The 21,310-nt window shown below is 37.0% G+C and overlaps 1 gene segment (V, D, J or C) and 1 further gene; one reads left to right on the forward strand and one right to left on the reverse strand.

The window, feature by feature from the left end:
- Igk (immunoglobulin kappa chain complex) overlaps positions 1 to 21,310 on the forward strand; it is a 3,171,119-nt gene that overhangs the window by 1,693,605 nt on the left and 1,456,204 nt on the right.
- Positions 18,648 to 19,172, reverse strand: Igkv4-70 (immunoglobulin kappa chain variable 4-70). The segment is given in 2 exon segments: positions 18,648 to 19,036; positions 19,124 to 19,172. Coding segments are annotated over 2 exon segments (438 nt in total).

The raw sequence follows: 21,310 nt of genomic DNA on the forward strand, positions 1-21,310 counted from the left end.
AACACCCTTCTCAATAGTCACAAATAATATAAAATATCTCGGCGTGAATCTAAGGAAGGAAGTGAAAGATCTGTATAATAAAAACTTCAAGTCCCTGAAGAAAGAAATTAAAGAAGATCTCAGAAGATGGAAAGATCTCCCATGCTCATGGATTGGCAGGATCAACATTGTAAAACTGGCTATCTTGCCAAAAGCAATCTACAGATTCAATGCAATCCCCATCAAAATTCCAATTCAATTCTTCAAGGAATCAGAAGGAGCAATTTGCAAATTCATCTGGAATAACAAAAAACCGAGGTTAGCAAAAACTCTTCTCAAGGATAAAAGAACCCCTGGTGGAATCACCATGCCTGACCTAAAGCTTTACTACAGAGCAATTGTGATAAAAACTGCATGGTACTGGTATACAGACAGACAAGTAGACCAATGGAATAGAATTGAAGACCCAGAAATGAACCCACACACCTATGGTCACTTGATCTTCGACAAGGGAGCTAAAACCATCCAGTGGAAGAAACACAGCATTTTCAACAATTGGTGCTGGCACAACTGGTTGTTATCATGTAGAAGAATGCGAATCGATCCATACTTATCTCCTTGTACTAAGGTCAAATCTAAGTGGATCAAGGAACTTCACATAAAACCAGAGACACTGAAACTTATAGAGGAGAAAGTGGGAAAAAGCCTTGAAGATGTGGGCACAGGGGAAAAATTCCTGAACAGAACAGCAATGGCTTGTGCTGTAAGATCGAGAATTGACAAATGGGACCTAAATGAAACTCCAAAGTTTCTGCAAGGCAAAAGACACCGTCAGTAAGACAAAAAGACCACCAACAGATTGGGAAAGGATCTTTACCTATCCTAAATCAGATAGGGGACTAATATCCAACATATATAAAGAACTCAAGAAGGTGGACTTCAGAAAATCAAATAACCCCATTAAAAAATGGGGCTCAGAACTGAACAAAGAATTCTAACCTAAGGAATAACGAATGGCAGAGAAGCACCTGAAAAAATGTTCAACATGATTGAAGTGTGATTGTGCTGTATCAGATTTAGGATTGGCAAAAATCCTTTCCCAATCTATTGGTGGTCTTTTTCTCTTATTGATCATAGTCAGCAACCAAAAGCAGACACTATTGCATATGCCAGCATTATTTTGCTGACAAAACCCTGACATAGCTTTCTCTTGTGAAGCTATGCCAGTGTCTGGCAAATATAGTAGTAGATGCCCACAGTCAACTATTGGATAGAACACAGGGCCCCCAATGGAGGAGCTAGAGAAAGTTCTCAAGAGTTGAAGGGGTCTTCAACCCTATAGATGGAACAACAATATGAACTAATCAGTACCCCCAGAGCTCGTGTCTCTAGCTGCATATGTAGCAGAAGATGGCCTAGTCAGCCATCATTGGGAAGAGAGGCCCCTTGGTCCAGCAATTTTATATGCCCTAGTACAGGGGAACGCCAGTGTCAAGAAGTGGGAATGGGTGGGTAGGAGAGCAGGGCAAGGGGGGTATAGGGGACTTTTGGGATAGCATTTGAAATGTAGAAAAATAAAATATCTAATAATTTTTTTTAAGCTAAACAAACAAAAAACAGAAATGTGATTGTGCTGCCATCTACGATTAAGATAGGCAAAGTGAAAGCAGGGCTGTAAAATATCCACTTTGAAGTATAGAGGAAATACTACATTTACAGTACTGTGAGCCAAGTAGTAGTATGTTTAGAACAAAAAAAGTACTATGACAAATGTGGTGATTCTTTATTTAATTCGTTACAAACATAAATAAAATAGTGTTCACACAGGCACATTCACACTTATACCACATTTCATGGCTTCATGAAATGAAAAAACAGAGATATAAAATGTTCTCTGAGATAAAGTGAGATTACAAAAAGATACAATAATATAGAACTTGATGGTATAAAGTCATTTAGTATAAAGCCATTATATAACAAGCTGTAGAATATGCCATGATGGTTTAAATTGATGGCACATTGTGATATCTTCTTGCAATCATGTGGCTACTTTAGAGTCACAGATTGTTGCTACTGCTCAGAATCAAGGAAGAGTAGTGATATCACATACAATGGTATAGAAAATGTTAAATACTTGTAATTTGAATTCAGGTTTACGTTGAAAAATGCAGTAATTTGGTAGCCTTATAAATGGAAAATTTTGCTTTCCTGAACTACCAAATATAGTATTAGTATGTTAAGATACATTATGTTGAATATCTCTATAATTTCAACACCATCTAAACTGTGTAGGCCTCACTGAGATTCCCCACCTGGATAGGTTCTACTTTTCAATTCTTAGAGGAGGGACAGATTTCTAAAAGGGGGTTATGGTGCACAATAAATGCACAGTTTTCTTATTGAAATATTTATCTCTTTTCTTATTTTTGTAAGTTTTGTCATCTCTTTGGTCTTGAATTAGGTGGAAGAAATAGGTTAAGATAAATTATACTCATTTTCTTACCTTTTAAAAATCATAACATAGCCACATACTGCTTGCCACTACTTTTTCCTCCATTCGTACAAATCCACATACACTCCTTGCTCTTTCTCTGATTCATGGCTACTTATTACCTCTACTCATACGTAAAGTTTGTTTAATTCATATGGTTTTGATATTTGACGTGCAATTCTCTTTGCAACAGATGTTATCATTCTAAAAATACTCCATAAATTATCAAAATGCAGATATGAGGAGATTATGTGGTGACCAGTCCTAAATTATCCAACTACAACACACTTTCTGCACCTATTTCCCAGGAATTGACAGACCCACAATGTGAGGACTCCCCCACATTCTGACTCAGGAGAGGCGACATCCCAAATCACTCACATGAAACAGTCTTGCTGCAAACTGCAAGAGGACTTTTAATTCAAGAGAGCTCTTGGGCCCACAGTCATACACCACGCAGGGGTAGAGGACCATGGGGCTGAGTAGCTGAGTAAGGGGGTATTGAAAGGAAGAAACCGCAACCAAGGAAGTGGGGAGGACCTTGTTAGAAAATACCAAAGATACCAGTTAAGAGTCCCATGGAAGTGCAAAGTCACAAGAGTCACAAGGAATACCTGGTAATTGTGCTGGTTATCTCTCAAGACAGTTTCTAAGAGCCCCTAAAAATAGCACATTCTTTGAATGAACACTTTTTGAACCCAGGAAGTGGGTGGGTGGAGGAATGTTGTTATCTGTTTTATGATTAGCATACCTTGGAGCATTTAGTCACAGAGGTCACATTCCTAAGACTGGGCCTAAAGGCCTAGAATTTTGCTTTTATATTTTTTCAAAATCATTGCAGAGTGGGGAGAAATATTTTAAGAGCCAGAGAAATTGGAGATTTGCTCTAACATAGTGTGATGGTTTGTATATGCTCAGCCCAGAGAGTGGCACTATGAGGTGTGGCCTTGTTGGAGTAGGAGGGACATTGTAGGTATGGCTTTAAGGTTTTCATCTGAGATTCCTTAAAGCCTGTATTCTGCTAGCAGCTTTCAAATGAAGAAGTAGGACTTTCAGTTCCTCCCAAACCATGCCTGCCTGGATGCTGGCATTTTACTGCCTTGATGATAATAGACTGAACCTCGGAACCTGCAAGCCAGGCCTAGATAAATTTTGTACTTATAAGACCTGCCTTAGTCATGATTTCTGTTCAGAGAAGTAAAACTCTAAGGCAGACTGTGTCTCCTAGAAACATCAGAGAAGCTGCATTCAGGTGGTCTAATGGCTGATGCATAAACAGTACATGAACAAGGATGACTCCTGAATACATGTAAACATTGAAATGGTAATTCTTCATGGTATTCCACTTCATGGTATTTAGTTACACCTAAATAAAGAATTATGGTGTAACTGTGGAAATTCTGAGAGTAAGCAAAATAACACTGTCAACTAGAATAGAACCCCTGGATGATCAGTAAAATAGGACTGTATTCAAACTCTGTGTTTTCGACTTTATTTTACCTCAAAGGACATAAGTAATAAGGAAAGTGATTTTCTGAGTTTCTTCTGATGGAAGGTTCCTGAGAATCCTCCAGCTTCTCAGGCTGCTATGATGTACCTGATATAATCATTCTCCTAGTAAAATGATCTGAATATAAAGATATCAAAATAATACAGGCTATTGCAACTTATCTTAGGTTCTCAATAAAACTTCATATTAGTACTGTATTAATGAATAGAAGACACTTTTTTGACACAGAACATGACAGAATCAAGTTACTATGGACAAAGTAACTGCTAATAAGAGACGAAAGCTGGATAAATCAACCATTCCATGGTGTGACAACAATTTATAATACATGAATACTCTCTGGAAATTGAAATATTATGTAATCATACAAATGTCCAGGCATTTGGTTTCTCTATGTCTTGTCTACTTTGGTTATTGAAGCTTGTTTTTCAATTAATCAGAAGTTAATGGAGAAATACATGACTAGTCAGAATGATGACACACTCAGACCTGAGTGCTTAAGTTAATATGGAACATCTAGCTTATATCTCTATCTCAAGACTCAGAAAATGTCATGGAATAGGTGCAGATTAAATGTAAAACTCAGAAAATAGGAGAGCTGTGAAATGCTGTCCTCTGGATACAATGTGGCTATTGTAATCGTGAACTCAAAAAGCAGTCATTATCTATCTGCAAGATCATGGCAGTCAAAATCCTAATCTAGATGACAAGTTCACCTCCAGGACTCAATCTACACTGAGCAATTAGTGCTATAGTGTTTCCCGGATATCCAGAACCTTTAGTATTAGAGAATATAATAATATTCTCTGGTACTAAAAGTGACCATAGGGTTACCATGTTTCAGAAGACAGAACAACATAAATGCTCATGTGGATATCACTAACTAGGGTAAGTAGATTATAAGAGAGAAATATGTGGAAATTTGGGAAGATGGTTGTATTACATGGATAAAAAAGTATAAGAGGGAGGAAATGACAATAGACATAATAATTTGCTGTGTAGTTGTGTGAAACTCAAATTATAGAAAATTTGAAAAATAAGCTTTCATTCTAATACACAGGTTAACTCTAAATTTGCTGAAGGCCCTCTGGGTCCCTTTGTCTGTGTGGAACAGGTCTCTGGGGCATGTGGACAACGTGTTAGTGGGTGGCAGACAGACGAACATTCGAGATTGTGTAGAATCTGAATGTACTCTCACAAAGTGAACACCAGTCTTATATAGTACACAAAATACAAGGGGTAGGAAGTCACAGCAGCCAAAGTACATTGAAGTGGCCTGACACAAAACAAAGGAATGGCCTCAAAAGGATTTACAGGAACCAGGAAAATGTTTACAGTAAAGATAAGGCAGTCCTACCTAGGGTCAGCTTAGTGACAGGTAAGGATTTCACACTCTAGTGTTATACCTTTGAACCTTGTGAAGGCCAGCACCAGGAGGTTCTGTTCTTGGCAGGCTTCATGAATATTGCAATATCACAATCCCCCTAATTCCTAGGCCTTGCTAAATTCTTATATGAGTGTAACATTTAAGTTACTGGAGAATCTCCATTTGTCAGAAGAATTCAATGATTTGCTTCTAATATGCAATACAGCCTGTACTAAAGATTTCTTTCTCAGTGGGATTCCCTGGCTCTTTCATGGTATTCCCTTGTTTGGGTGCAATTTGCTACTGTCCTTAGTAAATTCTCTGGAGACCAGCTCTGAGCTACTGGCTCCCTCTTTTGTAATGCTTAATTAGTTACTGAATAGGTAACTACCTTACTGCATTCTTGCCTGATTCCAAGTTTCTGTGATCTTGGAACACTGGGGAGACTTAACTGTATCAGAATTTAATCTTAAAAGGCATTTATAATAAAATATTAAAAGAGAGCTCATAGTTCCATACACCAGACTAATGCAGGAATGGGGTATGAGTATGTGGGTAAATGAAAATGCCAAAGCTCCAGGATGTGAGTTTCCTTAAAACTCTTTTCCTCCTGAGTGCTTACAGACTTTTCATCCTGTCAAACAGACTTGACCTTAGTGCATGGCATTTCCCAGTGTGCATAGCATAAATTATTGGTCTCCTCTACTCATTCTCTTCATTGCTGTTACTACGGGAAAAACCAACACATCAACTCCTAACATTTAATAAAACCCTTTTTACCCATCAATATAGCTCTAGGTTTTCTTTGTCTATTTCCTAGTTTGGACTTACATTATCTGTAGCAGAAACCTCTCTGTCCCTTTTCTTTCCCATGTCCCCTTTCAGAATGACTGTCACTGTTTCCACTCTGTATTTTCCTCTTCGATTTTACACTTCTCATTTATCTTTAAACTAGTATTTATAGCTATTACATTGTTGTTTTGCACATGTTTCTAAGTTTTGGGTTGGGATGATAGGTGTTTATGCTTCCTATTTAAGCCCTTTTGAGAACCCTAATCACTTCTCTGAAATTTGTTACTTTTTGATGTCACCAAAGCTATGGAAAGAGACATTCCTAAAGACAGAAAGACAGATGGTCTTCAGAAATGGCAGATAAACATGATGCAGAACACTGCTGAGAGAGCACCTTTGTAGACCCTTTAGGATAAACAATCACACTTGCTTCCTTTCCTTGCATTGGGTAGATCTACAGGGGCGACTCAGCTGTAGGCTTGCTTATGCTCACACAGTGAACTGTTGATGTTAATTATGTTCAAACTTGAGGACTTAAGAATGAATTGGGGAATGTACCACATTTTCTGTATCCATTCCTCTGTTGAGGGGTATCTGGGTTCTTTCCAGCTTCTGGCTATTATAAATAAGGCTGCTCTGAACATAGTGGAGCATGTGTCCTTCTTACCGGTTGGGAAATTTTCTGGATATATGCCCAGGAGAGGTATTGCTGGATCCTCCGGTAGTACTATGTCCAATTTCCTGAGGAACCACCAGACTGATTTCCAGAGTGGTTGTACAAGCCTGCAATCCCACCAAAGTACCCCGGAGCTCTTAACTCTAGAGCCTAGTCGGCCATCACTGGAAAGAGAGGCCCATTGGACATGCAAACTTTATATGCCCCAGTACAGGGGAACGCCAGGGCCAAAAAAATGGGAATGGGTGGGTAGGGAAGTGGGGGGGAGGGTATGGGGGACTTTTGGGATAGCATTGGAAATGTAATTGAGCAAAATATGTAATAAAAAATATTTTTAAAAAAGAATGAATTGGGGAGCAATCTCATCAATATACTCAAGAAATAATACACTGGAAATAAAAATTGGGAAATGGTGATTCTCTTTGTTCTCTTAGGTGAGTTTTACACAAATTCTCATTTCATGAAAGCCAAATGCCTCTTTCACTCAACCGAAAGATGAATCTTCCTTTTAAACTTTTTTGTCACAGATCAAGGAAATACATAGATAAGAAAGATTCATGCATAGTTTTGAAGATAGCATAGACAAGATCAAAACATCATGCGACCATTAACAAAATTAGGGCAGAATAAATGTCCCAAAACTGAGTTCAGTTTTGTATTAGGAGAGTAGAAGCCAGTTCTCACATGGATCTCTAGACCTCAATTACTAGGCTCCTGGTACTGACCCTCATCTTGGTTCCACTAAGTTCAAATGCAATCACTCTGCTACTTTACTACCCCACAACCTTCAATAGCACAAAATTTAATTGAATAGATTTACATGAAATGATCAAGTAAAAAGAATTTGTAAGAATATACTGCCTCGAGAAGCACCTGAAAAAATGTTCAACATCCTTAATCATCAGGGAAATGCAAATCAAAACAACCCTGAGATTCCACCTCACACCAGTCAGAATGGCTAAGATCAAAAATTCAGGTGACAGCAGATGCTGGCGTGGATGTGGAGAAAGAGGAACACTCCTCCATTGTTGGTGGGATTGCAGGCTTGTACAACCACTCTGGAAATCAGTCTGGCGGTTCCTCAGAAAATTGGACATAGTACTACCGGAGGATCCAGCAATACCTCTCCTGGGCATATATCCAGAAGAAGCCCCAACTGGTAAGAAGGACACATGCTCCACTATGTTCATAGCAGCCTTATTTATAATAGCCAGAAACTGGAAAGAACCCAGATGCCCCTCAACAGAGGAATGGATACAGAAAATGTGGTACATCTACACAATGGAGTACTACTCAGCTATCAAAAAGAATGAATTTATGAAATTCCTAGCCAAATGGATGGACCTGGAGAGCATCATCCTGAGTGAGGTAACACATTCACAAAGGAACTCACACAATATGTACTCACTGATAAGTGGATACTAGCCCAAAACCTAGGATACCCACGATATAAGATACAATTTCCTAAACACATGAAACTCAACAAAAATGAAGACTGAAGTGTGGACACTATGCCCCTCCTTAGAAGTGGGAACAAAACACCCATGGAAGGAGTTACAGAAACAAAGTATGGAGCTGAGATGAAAGGATGGACCATGTAGAGACTGCCATATCCAGGGATCCACCCCATAATCAGCATCCAAATGCTGACACCATTGCATACACTAGCAAGATTTTATCGAAACGACCCAGATGTAGCTGTCTCTTGTGAGACTAAGCCGGGGCCTGGCAAACACAGAGGTGGATGCTCACAGTCAGGTAATGGATGGATCACAGGGCTCCCAATGGAGGAGCTAGAGAAAGTACCCAAGGAGCTAAAGGGATCTTCAACCCTATAGGTGGAACAACATTATGAACTAACCAGTACCCCTGAGCTCTTAACTCTAGCTGCATATGTATCAAAAGATGGCCTAGTCGGCCATCACTGGAAAGAGAGGCCCATTGGACACGCAAACTTTATATGCCCCAGTACAGGGGAACGCCAGGGCCAAAAAGGGGGAATGGGTGGGTAGGGGAGTGGGGGTGGGAGGGTATGGGGGACTTTTGGTATAGCATTGGAAATGTAAATGAGCTAAATACCTAATAAAAAATGGAAAAAAAAAAAAAAAAAGAATATACTGCCTCATGAATTAGAGGAAAAGGGAATTTAATGTTGATTACTAGCAATCTTGGATTATCATTAGATTATACCATAAACAGAACACATATGACTTTAACTAATATGTAGCATTATTTTAGTAGGTAATCATGGAGTATAGATTCGAGATATATATATATATATATATATATATATATATATATATATATATATATAGAGAGAGAGAGAGAGAGAGAGAGAGAGAGAGAGAGAGCAGGGTCCCAGAATTTGTAGTCCCAAGAACTTAGCACAGCTGAGGCTGTAACATTCTGTACTAAGTGGGAAGTCAGAATGAAATCCCTCTTCTTGGAGCTCCAAGAACCCAGAGGAGACAGAAAGAAGAGGCAGAAATATGGAAATACCAAGAAACAAAGCCCTCTTAATTGACATGAACAAAGATCACATGAGCCCACAGAAATGAAGGAACATGCACAGGGCCTTCACAGGTGTCTACCACATCCTCTGCATGTATATAATGGCATCCACTTTCATTTATTTATGAGATTCCCAAAGTATACAAATAAATATTTCTCCAACTCTTCCGTTCTGTTGGATTGCTGTGTCCAATTTCAATGTGTGTAGTGGTTATGGTGCACAACAATATCATAAACTGAAAATATTCCTCCTCAGCCAAGGAGATAGGGTTTTAAGAATTGTCTACTACGTAAGTCCTTCCTAATTCTCTGATTTCTATAAACTGAACCCTAAATAATATGATACAGAACAGAGGAAAGCTGAGGGAATTTATAGAGCAAAAGACCTTACTCCCCATCCTATTTGGAGCTAATTTATCTTGGGTCAGTTCTGGAAAGACTTAGGTGTTCATATTATATTAATTCGTGTTCCATAATTAAAGAAGGAGGCATATTTTCTGATTTTGTTGTATGTCCATAGTTGTTTTGCTTGCATAAATGACTATGCATCAAATTCATAGTCCAAGGAATCCAAAAGAGGTTTTAGATGGTGAATATTCTGGAATTGGAGTTACAGAGAGTTGTGAGTTTCCAAGTGAGTTGTGGTTGCTGAATTCAGGACCATCTCTCCAGCCCTGGAGGAAGATAATTTGTTAAAGTCACCAGTATTACTACTTGCCCCACATACTAAGGAACTGTGGACAATATTCATAAATGGCAAAAAACAGGTTTTGAACAGAAGTAAAAACTCCAAACCAGAAATACATTGTAGTCTACTCAGTGGGTTAGTTAGAATAAAACTTTTACATTTTCCCAAGGTGGTTCAACAAATGACATACAATTAAAAATGAAAATTCACTATAGGGATATTCAAATGGCTAGGTTGGGTTAGTGCACACTTGGTAAAAGACAGTCTCCAACCCCCCTTCCCTGCCCTGATGACTTATTTGGTAGGATAAGTGAACTGACATCCTCCTGATAGAAGTGCTATAAGTATAAACATTTGAGAGTAAGAGTTCAAGTTGCAAACAGTTGTTCTCTTCATGTTACTCATCTAAAGGAGAAAATGAAATATCACCAGTGCCTATATCTACTTCAATGCTGAAAATGTATCAAAGAATCTTTTATAAAAAGATCTCCCATTGGCGAAAATAGTTGGCAGCAAATTTTTTCAATATTCTATTCTATTATGGGAGACCAGGGCACAGCACAGTAGAGTTAGTAAGAAAACTTAGCCCTTCCCAGGCCCTGATTATTTGGTTTGGTCCACTATTCTCACTTGCAACTTTTTGTTAGTCTTAATTACATGACAAGTTAGGAGATTACTATATCATTAGCTTGATATCAGCAGAAACAAAGGAATGCTCCTAAACTCCTCGTATACCACACATCAGGTTGAAATCAGGGGTTCCTCCAAGGGTTAGAAGTCGTGGATCATTTTGTAGTTTCATATTATTTTCTATTTTTCATCTGTCCTAGTAGATGGACACCTTTAAAAATAAAAATGAATAGTAATGAAATGGTTTGTGTTTTCTCTAATGAAAGACAAATGCTATAAATTAGATGGCTTGTGGTTTTGCCTAAGGCTCCCTGTTCTGTGCATTTTCATGAAATTTGGGGATTATGAAATAATGGAAGCTTTTCTTTAAGAATATGAGATTGTGATATCCAGGCTACAGAGGGATGGAATAAATGTCATTTAGCCTACTTTTCTAATAATGAATGTAAAACTGACATGGAATAACTGTGTGCTGGGTGAACTCTTTTGTAGGTGAATATAAACATTTATTCCACATTGTAGTGAGACCAACCATCATAAGTTAGCAAGAGAAAACTTATTTTGAACTTTGTTTTTTATTTACTTATGTATATGTCTTTATGTCATGTGTATATGCCAATGCCCTGAGAGTCTTTGTTATTGTAGTCTGCCATGTAGATATATACCTGTTGATTTGTAATGAGGTAAGGCCTCTCCAGCTAGGGTTTAAGATACTAATCTCACTACACCATAAATGAAGCCAATAGTGTTAGTAAATAATGAGATTTTCTAATATGCCTTGGTACATGCTTGAATAAGAACCCTTGTTTAATAAACGTGATGAATCTTTTCTTTTGACAGTTTTGTTTTGTTCCCATTATATACAACCAAGCTATCACAACACTAGATTAAGGCATTGCTCTTTTTCATATCTATAATATAAAAATAGTGCTATTTAGGATATATGGTTTGTGTGTATGTATGTGTGTGTACATTGATTATGTATGCTTGCATGTGTCCACATGGTTTGTGTGTGTGTGTGTGTGTTGTGTGTTGTGTGTGCGTGTTTGAATTATGAATTTTATACAAAACTAATTTTAGGAGAAGAATTGTTTTTTACCGGATAAAGAATTTCTCAGGACATTGATAGATGTACATAATTTTCTGTTATCCTTTAGGCATCTTGTAGGAGAGGCAGACCCAAGAAGTCCTTTATCCTTTTGTTCAGTCTCCTGTGAGGTAAATAGGAACAAAGACCACAGAGATGAAATAAAAATCTTCTGTTGTTTTGAGAGGTCTATTCTACTCAAGGCAGTCTGTTGGCCCTCTGGGGAGGCAAGAGTATTAACTGTACAAAGTATGGAATCCCTAAGGGTCACTATGCAAATAACAGTAAGTTAAAACTGAAAGTATGTCCTTATAAGAAGACACCTTCTGTTTCCGCTCTTCTTCACTGTATTATTAAATGTGATGAATAGCAGTCTCTGTAGTGTACATGTCAAAATAGTTTATAACAGGAAATGAATGAAACTGGCTGGTCATATGACTGATCTATAGCTCACCATTAATACTCAGAGTTAATTGTAATAATGAATTCCAGGATCATTTTAGTAAACAAATCTTAGAGACATAAGGTCACACTAATGAGCAACATATTTAAGGACATTTGAAGAACAAATTAACAAACAGAAACCCTGAGAATTTATACTTCCTAAATTAAATATTGTAAGTTTCAGAGTGCAGACTGGAGGAGATTGTACACAATATAAAGACTTTTAAAAATATTATGTTTATCCTAATAGTTTTGCATCAAAGATCATTCAGAGCCAGTTAAAAAGTGATATAGAAAATGTGGTACATCTACACAATGGAGTACTACCCAGCTATTAAAAAGAATGAATTTATGAAATTCCTAGCCAAATGGATGGACATGGAGGGCATCATCCTGAGTGAGGTAACACATTCACAAAGGAACTCACACAATATGTACTCACTGATAAGTGGATATTAGCCCCAAACCGAGGATACCCAAGATATAAGATACAATTTGCTAAACACATGAAACACAAGAAAAATGAAGACTGAAGTGTCGATACTATGCCCCTCCTTAGAATTGGGAACAAAACACCCATGGAAGGAGTTACAGAGACAAAGTTTGGAGCTGAGATGAAAGGATGGACCATGTAGAGACTGCCATATCCAGGGATCCACCCCATAATCAGCTTCCAAACGCTGACACCATTGCATACACTAGCAAGATTTTATTGAAAGGACCCAGATGTAGCTGTCTCTTGTGAGACTATGCCGGGGCCTAGCAAACACAGAAGTGGATGCTCACAGTCAGCTAATGGATGGATCACAGGGCTCCCAATGGAGGAGCTAGAGAAAGTAGCCAAGGAGCTAAAGGGATCTGCAACCCTATAGGTGGAACAACATTATGAACTAACCAGTACCCCGGAGCTCTTGACTCTAGCTGCATATGTTTCAAAAGATGGCCTAGTCGGCCATCACTGGAAAGAGAGGCCCATTGGACTTGCAAACTTTATGCGCCCCAGTTCGGGGGAACGCCAGGGCCAAAAAGGGAGAGTGGGTGGGTAGGGGAGTGGGGGTGGGTGGGTATGGGGGACTTTTGGTATAGCATTGGAAATGTAAATGAGCTAAATACCTAATAAATAATGGAAAAAAAGTGATATATGTTGTCAATGTTCCATCTCATGATGCATACCTTCCACCATGCTTTTTCCTTTGAGTGAAATATTCTCTTTTTTGTTTGCTTTTTATTTCTTTCTTTCTTTCTTTTCTTTTCTTTTTTTTTTTTTTTTTTTTTTTTTGAGACAGGGTTTTTCTGTATAGCTCTGGCTGTCCTGGAACTCACTCTGTAGAACAGGCTGGCCTTGAACTCAGAAATCCACCTGCCTCTGCCTCCTGAGTGCTGGCATTAAAGGTGTGTGCCACCACACCTGGCCCTGAGCTAAATATTCTAATGAGTTTCGTTTTAAAATTTGTTTTCCTTAATCTTACTCCCTCTTTTTAATTGTTACAATATTCAAATTTTGGTCTACAACAAAATTGAAGATTCTGGTGCCAAGTATTCACAATTAAATGAGTATTCATACTGACATTTTCTAACCCTAAACTCATCATTGTACTTTTTCACCAGACATAGGTGGGCTGAGCTATATTCAGAAATCTACTGCCAAATTTTCTGGCACAACAGAAAGAACCAGGTAAAGAGAAACAGTCTAGATTTGCTGCTCTTGTGGGCTCTTTTACAGTTAACTTGATATTCTCATAGGCAAGCTAAGAATGTCTACATAGTTGTGATTTTGTTTCCACATATGGATTCAGAAAGATTATCTTGGTTTCTTACTCATCTAATTAGCAGAACAAGGAGAAAACACTAGAACATACATAAAAGAATCCTTTCAGATGGTCATTATTTTAGTGGAGAATAAAGTATAGATGCCAGGACAAAGTAACAAATCCATTGCATGTTAATGATATAGAACTGTAAGGGCAATTCACCAAAAACTTAGTCATACAGGCTGGTGATATGAATAATTCACACTTACTTACTATGTTCAGGTACTAGGGTTTCTTTAGGGAAACATGAATATTCAATTATTCATATCTCATATTACCAGAAGTTATTAGAAACTCAAGGTTATGTACAAATGGAAAAAGTCTTCCAAAAGAATACATGTTTTGTATCGGCTAGAAAGGAATCCTGTAATATATTTCTGTTTTCATCTTTTATGTAGTTATGTAACTCGAATTTTGGGCAACGGCTTGCTAGACATAATTATGAAGGTGGATAAAGTGTAGTACAACAATCCAAAAAATACTATCTTCATTTAGATTTTTACATAATGTTGAAAGTTCCTTGGATGTATTTTTGCATAATTATTTATTGAACATTTATACAGGCAACTTCTGAACATTCATTTAAGTAGGTTGCATAAGTAGAGTTGTCTTTATAAGAAAAGAAATTGAGTTCATTATGAAAAGTTATTGGATGTATTTCAAACAATCCATTATTACTTCAACCTAATATTCCACCCTTGGTAGAATACATATCCTAATATTAATTTTTGGAATTGAACCTTTTTGGTGCCTTCCTCTTATTCATATGAAAATCTAGTATATGAGCAGTATCTGGACTGGAAGAAAAACAAAAAAGAGCTCCAAATTGGGTGTCCACTTTTAAGGTCCAAACTTGCAGAGAAGATGAGAGAATCCAGAGGAAAGAACTCAATCAAGAGTTTCTTCCTCGTCATCATTGATGATTATTACTAAGATGTCAAACACTATAGAAACTCTCAGGTGAAGCCTTGGGCATTTATGCTTTACAAATAAAAACATGGAGATTTACTCCAAGTACATCTGCAGGGGATACTGACATTCGTCATCATGCCACATTTGGATATCCTTGAACAACAACTTCCCATCGACACCTTCATGCAAACCATGCACTAATCTTCAAAAAGAATACAAAATGTATCATAAGCTTGAATGTACATTGGAATCCTAATGATTTTCTAGAGGACTTTGTTCATGAAAGTTCACACAAGAAGAGTTCAACAACTACAGGCATCAAATCTCTAAGAGATAATGGTGAGTAAGCTTGAGGAAGACAACCATGCAGGGCCACAGATAAAATGATAGGAACAGAAAGTTATCAAAATGGAAGAGATGAGTGGGTTTATCTGCAACGAAGACATGAGAGGTGTTAGAAATAATAGACTGACGTTGAACAAGACATCTACGTAACTGGTAAAACCCACTATATATATTTAGAATCTAGATAGTAATAGAGAATGTTGTTAATCATTGAAGTTAAACATGACCAGTATTTTTGAAATAAAATTAAAATACCAACATAAATTCATAGTTTACATTGGTAAAAATATGAAGTCTACAAATTAATAAGTAAATAGTTAGTTGATAAGTTCCTAAGGTGAAAATATAATCTCACTGGGCTAAAATCAAGGATTAAGAAGGACTATGTCCCTCCAGAGGTCAAAGTGAGTAATCAATATACTAATTTGCATCCTTAAGATGCCCTATATATTCTGTATTCAAAGCCCTAATCTTTCCCTCAGCATTTCCTTTGTTATCAGCCCTTTTCTGAATTTGACTGCCAGCCCTAGTTAATGGTGAACTATTATGATTGCATTAATTCCACTATATAATTTCAATTTGAACTCTACATATCAAAATCCCTAACTACTATTTGACAAAACTCATATGCCAAATAACATGCATGGAATTAAATAACTAGGATTCATTGGACATGGGCCACTATATATGTGTCAATAAATGTTTGCATATGTTATAAATATAATTGATAAACTGTCTTCTTGTAAAAGAAAATGAAACTCTCATATGGCAAATTTATGATAGAAGAAATGATGGGAGAAATAAAACTCTTAGAGACACAAGCTATGTGAGACAATGGGCTAGGGAAGTTTCTTGTATGTGTAACATAGATTTCATGCTCCACATGAGAGTGAAAACTAGGAGACACCTGTGATTTTTTTTGTCATGGGTTTGTAGGAGGGAGTGAGAGTTACTGCGTATTAAAATAATCAGATATTCCAGGGTAATTTAGCATTCCTTAAATCTTCTCTCCTTAATATCACAAGCCAAAACCAAAATAAAAAAAAAAAACCAAACCAACCAAACATAAAAAAAATATCTCATACATCATGATATATCCTCTGATTAGTGCCTTAGGGTATCTTAGGCATCCTTGTGATTCTACTTCATGAAGACAATAAACAACTATCAAAAAATAGTTAATAAGTTTCCATCAAAACAGGAAAATTAGAATCTCCCCATCTTTAGCTGCATAGTTTAGACATGAGATTACTTTACTTCATGAAATAAAGGTGGATATTTATTAGCCCTCACTAATTGGTTTTAATGATCTAACAGTAGTTTTTAATAGATCTAATGACATATAGTTATAATTGGATGAAATTGTGCAAATTGTTAAACCTAGAATCTAAACTCTTAATATCCAAAGGCTTGGTCATGATGAATAGAGATACTTATGCAAATGTCAGTTGATTATGTGCTTCAGAAAAAGTCAAGTCTTGCCTGAAACTGATAATGTAGGCTCTCTGACCCATTTTCCCCACATTTCCCTACAAGTTGAAGGTGGGATGTTGATGGACTTAGGTGTATACAGCACCTCTGTGGGTGGTTTTCTAGTCTGTTTCTCTGTCCATGCCTTCCTACAGGTTTCAGTGAACATTAAATTCTCCTTTTCTGATTTTATATCTCGTGGGAGGGTTGGTCATTAAGCATGTCCATAGAACATCATAGAAAGGAAAAATGATCCTGGAAAATATTCTTCTAGAAGACATGAGAGCAAGTGAGCAAATGGAAAACTGACTTGCTGATTCACTGATGCCTCATGATTCAAAATATTCTAGTGACCTTTCTAGATCACTGGATTTTCTGGTTGTATTATATTGCTGTGGAGAAATACCATAACCACAAAAACAGTACCAAAGAAAGCCTTTATTTGGGACCTGCTTAGTGTTTAGTTCATTATCTTCATATTGTGGATCATGGCTGCACCAAGACAGACATGAGAGATGAGCATGTGGAATCTGGATCAGCAAGTGACCAGAAAGTAGAAATACTGGGCATGGATTAGGCTTTTAAAACCTCACAGTCTAATGCAGTGACACACTTTCCAGAAAGGCCCTACCTCTAAATCCTATCAAATAGTGTTTCTTACTAAGAAATATTTTAAATATATTTAAATATATTAAACTATTATGTCCATTCTTATTAATACAACCACAGTACGCATAGAAATAACCAGAAAAAAGTGCCAAGCACTAAATTTCATGTAGTGTTTGGCAACACATAAATGTAAAAGTGTTGCCTTTTTTGTTTAGATGTGTATAGATTTAGCTTGAAGCAGTGTTTGTGAAGTGAGGGCTGCTCATAACTCCATGATCCTCTTTATGCAGTCTTTTCTTTGCTAGGACTAAAAGTCAAACAACTGATTCTGAAAAAGTTTTCTTGACAAATTATATAAATAATGTGCTAAACACACATTAATATCTTGACATTCTGTGATAGTGCGACACTTTCTTCTATAGATGGAGATAGAGAGGCTGGTGTCTGATGGATTTCATATCAACACATGACATTGGAAAATTGAAAATAAACTTACATAATTATTCCTGTTATTATTAAGTATAAATTAAATTTAATTAAACTGTAATTTAAATTTAAAATTAACAACAGAAGTATTTTAAATAATTTGCCTTTTTCATGATATTAGAATGTCTTTATGATTTTAATTATTCATATTGAGGTAACACACATAAATGGATTCACAGACAGACAGAGAGACAGAAAGACAGACAGATGAGAGATATAAAAAATTAATGTTCATTTATTAGTTCTCTGTTGCCTTCCTGGTTTCTTTATTAGTGGAGTGTTCCAATTAACTGTAATGAGAATCGAAAGAAAATATACATTCCTGTCAGTAGTTTTTCTATTTTAATTTGGAGAGAAAAATATTTTAAGCACATATTAAGAGTACAATTTAGTGGAAAAGAAGGTGTACTAATAAAACCCCGTAAATATAATACGATGGATACTACTTTTTGTAGGATAACAAAAGCAGTGTGTTGTGAGCAAATGAATATGCTGAAGAAAAACCACCTAACAAGAAGATTCTAAAATCAGTGAAAGTAGCAGAAAATAGATGTGAAGGTTCATGGGGACCATCAGTAAAATAGTCTGCCACACTTGTCTTCAACAAACAGAACAAAAACTGAGAATAAATAAACACTGGAAATGTAGATTATTTGAGAACAGCACTGAAGTACAGTGGAATATTATAGAGACATTCATCTAAATATGCAAATGACATTGTAAAGAAGAGCACACTGTGTGGACTACTGCAATCAAACCACTGGCTGCAGTTTATTTCTAGGAGGAAGTAGCTAGGCCCTAAGGACTTAGAGGGTTTTTGTTCCAGTCTGTATCACTGTGTGGGTAACTACTCCGCTGATGGCAGTAATAAGTGGCAGCATCTTCAGCCTCCATGCTGCTGATTGTGAGAGAATAAGAGGTCCCAGACCCACTGCCACTGAAGCGAGCAGGGACTCCAGAAGCCAGTTTGGATGTGTCATAAATCCATCTTTTGGGGGAGGTGCCTGGCTTCTGCTGGTACCAGTGCATGTAACTTATACTTGAGCTGGCACTGCAGGTCATGGTGACCTTCTCCCCTGGAGATGCAGACATGATTGCTGGAGACTGGGTGAGAACAATTTGTCCTCTGGACAGTATGACTAGAAAAAAGCAAAATAGAGAGAAAGGGATTAGTAGAAATAGAGATACAAAAATAATTTTATACCACCCAACATTCAGATGAAGAAAAAGAAAAAAAAACTGTATTTTAGACTCAAATTCCCCAGGGAAAATAATTTTGGTTGGATTCTGATCTCAAATTCCCTGCCCTCTGTTACCTGAGGCACTGATTAGCAGGAAGCTGAAAATCTGCACCTGAAAATCCATTTTGTCTTTGAATTTTGGTCCCTAGCTAATTACTGCTATTCTCATAAGTACTTTGCTTTAAACCAACTGTGAGATATTTGTGGTTACTGAAAATGTAATATGCAAATAGCAAAATATATTCTAGGCAGTTCTTGACTTATAAACACATGGGAGAATGTGGGCTGTGGGTTCATGAAGATGCACTCATCTACAACTACTCTGAATAATCACCATTCTCAGTATTTCATGTGCCCTGAAACTGTGTAATTCCTGTTCGATTTATTACCTGAGAGAATCTGAGAGCACTTTTCAGATAAATTACATTTATTTATAAAGATCGACAGCCCCTGAGTCTGCAAATTTAAATCAAAGCTTGATCAAACATTTTACTTATAGCAAAGATTGAGGGAATGAGGAAGGACTTGAATGAGTGGGTAATGGGAGGAGAAAAAGAAAAATATACTGTTGAAAAGTGAATAAAACAATTTATTTAAAAAGTATTTTAATTTACCTCAGGTAAAGTTTTAATTATCTTCCTATAATGTTAAAGTCTGCAGAGCCATGATGAAGCATGACTATGTCTCTAGATCTTAAGAATGGTTTCACATTCCTCCCTTCATGAAAGACTTCTTCCATTTTTTAATCAACTATTATGAAAAACAACTGAGATGGATTGCGAGAAACTGACCTAAGAATTGTTGAAATCAAGTTCCTTATTAAGTATGCCTTTCGAAGGAAACTATTCTAACTAAATGGCTAGTTTCTTTCTGAATAACACATATTTTCACCTTTCATTTTATTTAGTAGCTACTTGCTAGTCTTATTCTGTTTACTACAGAAAGAAAAATCTATTTTTTTTGTCAATATGGGCTTTATATTTCACCATTAAGGTTACTAAAATGGTTTCCAGAGTTGTTGTACCAGCCTGCAATCCCATCAGCAATGCATAAAGCCAGATACATGGAATCTAATAGAAGACAAAGTGGGAAAGAGTCTTGAGCACATGAGCACAGGGGAAAATTTCCTGAACAGAACAATAATAGCTTATGCCTTAAGATCAAGAACTGGCATATGGGTCATCACAAAATTGCAAAGCTTCTGTCAATAGGACAATATGAGAACCAACAGATTGTGAAAAGAACGTTACCAATCCTATATCTGATACAGGGCTAATATTAAATATATACAAAGAACTCAATAAGTTAGACTTCAGAGAACCAAATACCCTATTAAAAAACTGGATACAGAGTGTAACAAAGAATACTCAACAGTGCAATACCAAGTTTTAAAAAGCACCTAAGGAATTGCTCAATATCCTTATTCATCAAGGAAATGCAAATCAAAACAACCTTGTGATTCCATCTCACACAACTCAGAACAGCTAAAATAAAAATAAAATGCAGGTGATGCAGATGCTGAGGTTGTGGGAAAAGAGTAATTCTTGTTTTATAATCTCATGTAATTACAGCTCTAGGGCTGGTGTTAGTGACTGAATGGAAGTGTGATTGTGCCCTATCAGATTTAGGATTGGTAAAAATCCTTTCCCAATCTATTGGTAGTCTTTTTGTTTTGTTGATCATAATCAACAACCAACAGCAGACACTATTGCATATGCCAGAAAGATTTTGCTGACAAAAGCCAGACATAGCTTTCTCTTCTGAGGCTATGCCAGTGCCTAGCAAATATAGAAGTAGATGTCCACAGTCATCTATTGGATAGAACACAGGGCCCCCAATGGAGGAGCTAGAGAAAGCACCCAAGAGCTGAAGGGGTCTGCAACTCTATAGATGGAACAACAGTATGAATTAACCAGTACCCTCAGAGCTCATGTCTCTAGCTGCATATGTAACAGAAGATGGCCTAGTCGGCCATCATTGGGAAGAGAGGCCCCTTGGTCTAGCATACTTTATGTGCCCTAGGACATGGGAACGCCAGGGACAAGAAGTGGAAGTTGGTGGGTAGGAGAGCAGTATAGGGGGGGTATAGGGGACATTTGGGATTGCATTTGAAATGTAAATGAAGAAAACGTCTAATATTTTTTTAAAACCTAAACAAACAAACAAACAAAAACAGAAATGTGATTGTGCTGCCATCTTCTGTTAGCATAGCCAAAGTGAAGGCAGGGTTGTAAAATATCCATTTTGAAGTATAGAGGAAAT

Source organism: Mus musculus, chromosome 6 (assembly GCF_000001635.26).
Source record: "Mus musculus strain C57BL/6J chromosome 6, GRCm38.p6 C57BL/6J".
NCBI classification, from domain to species: domain Eukaryota; kingdom Metazoa; phylum Chordata; class Mammalia; order Rodentia; family Muridae; genus Mus; species Mus musculus.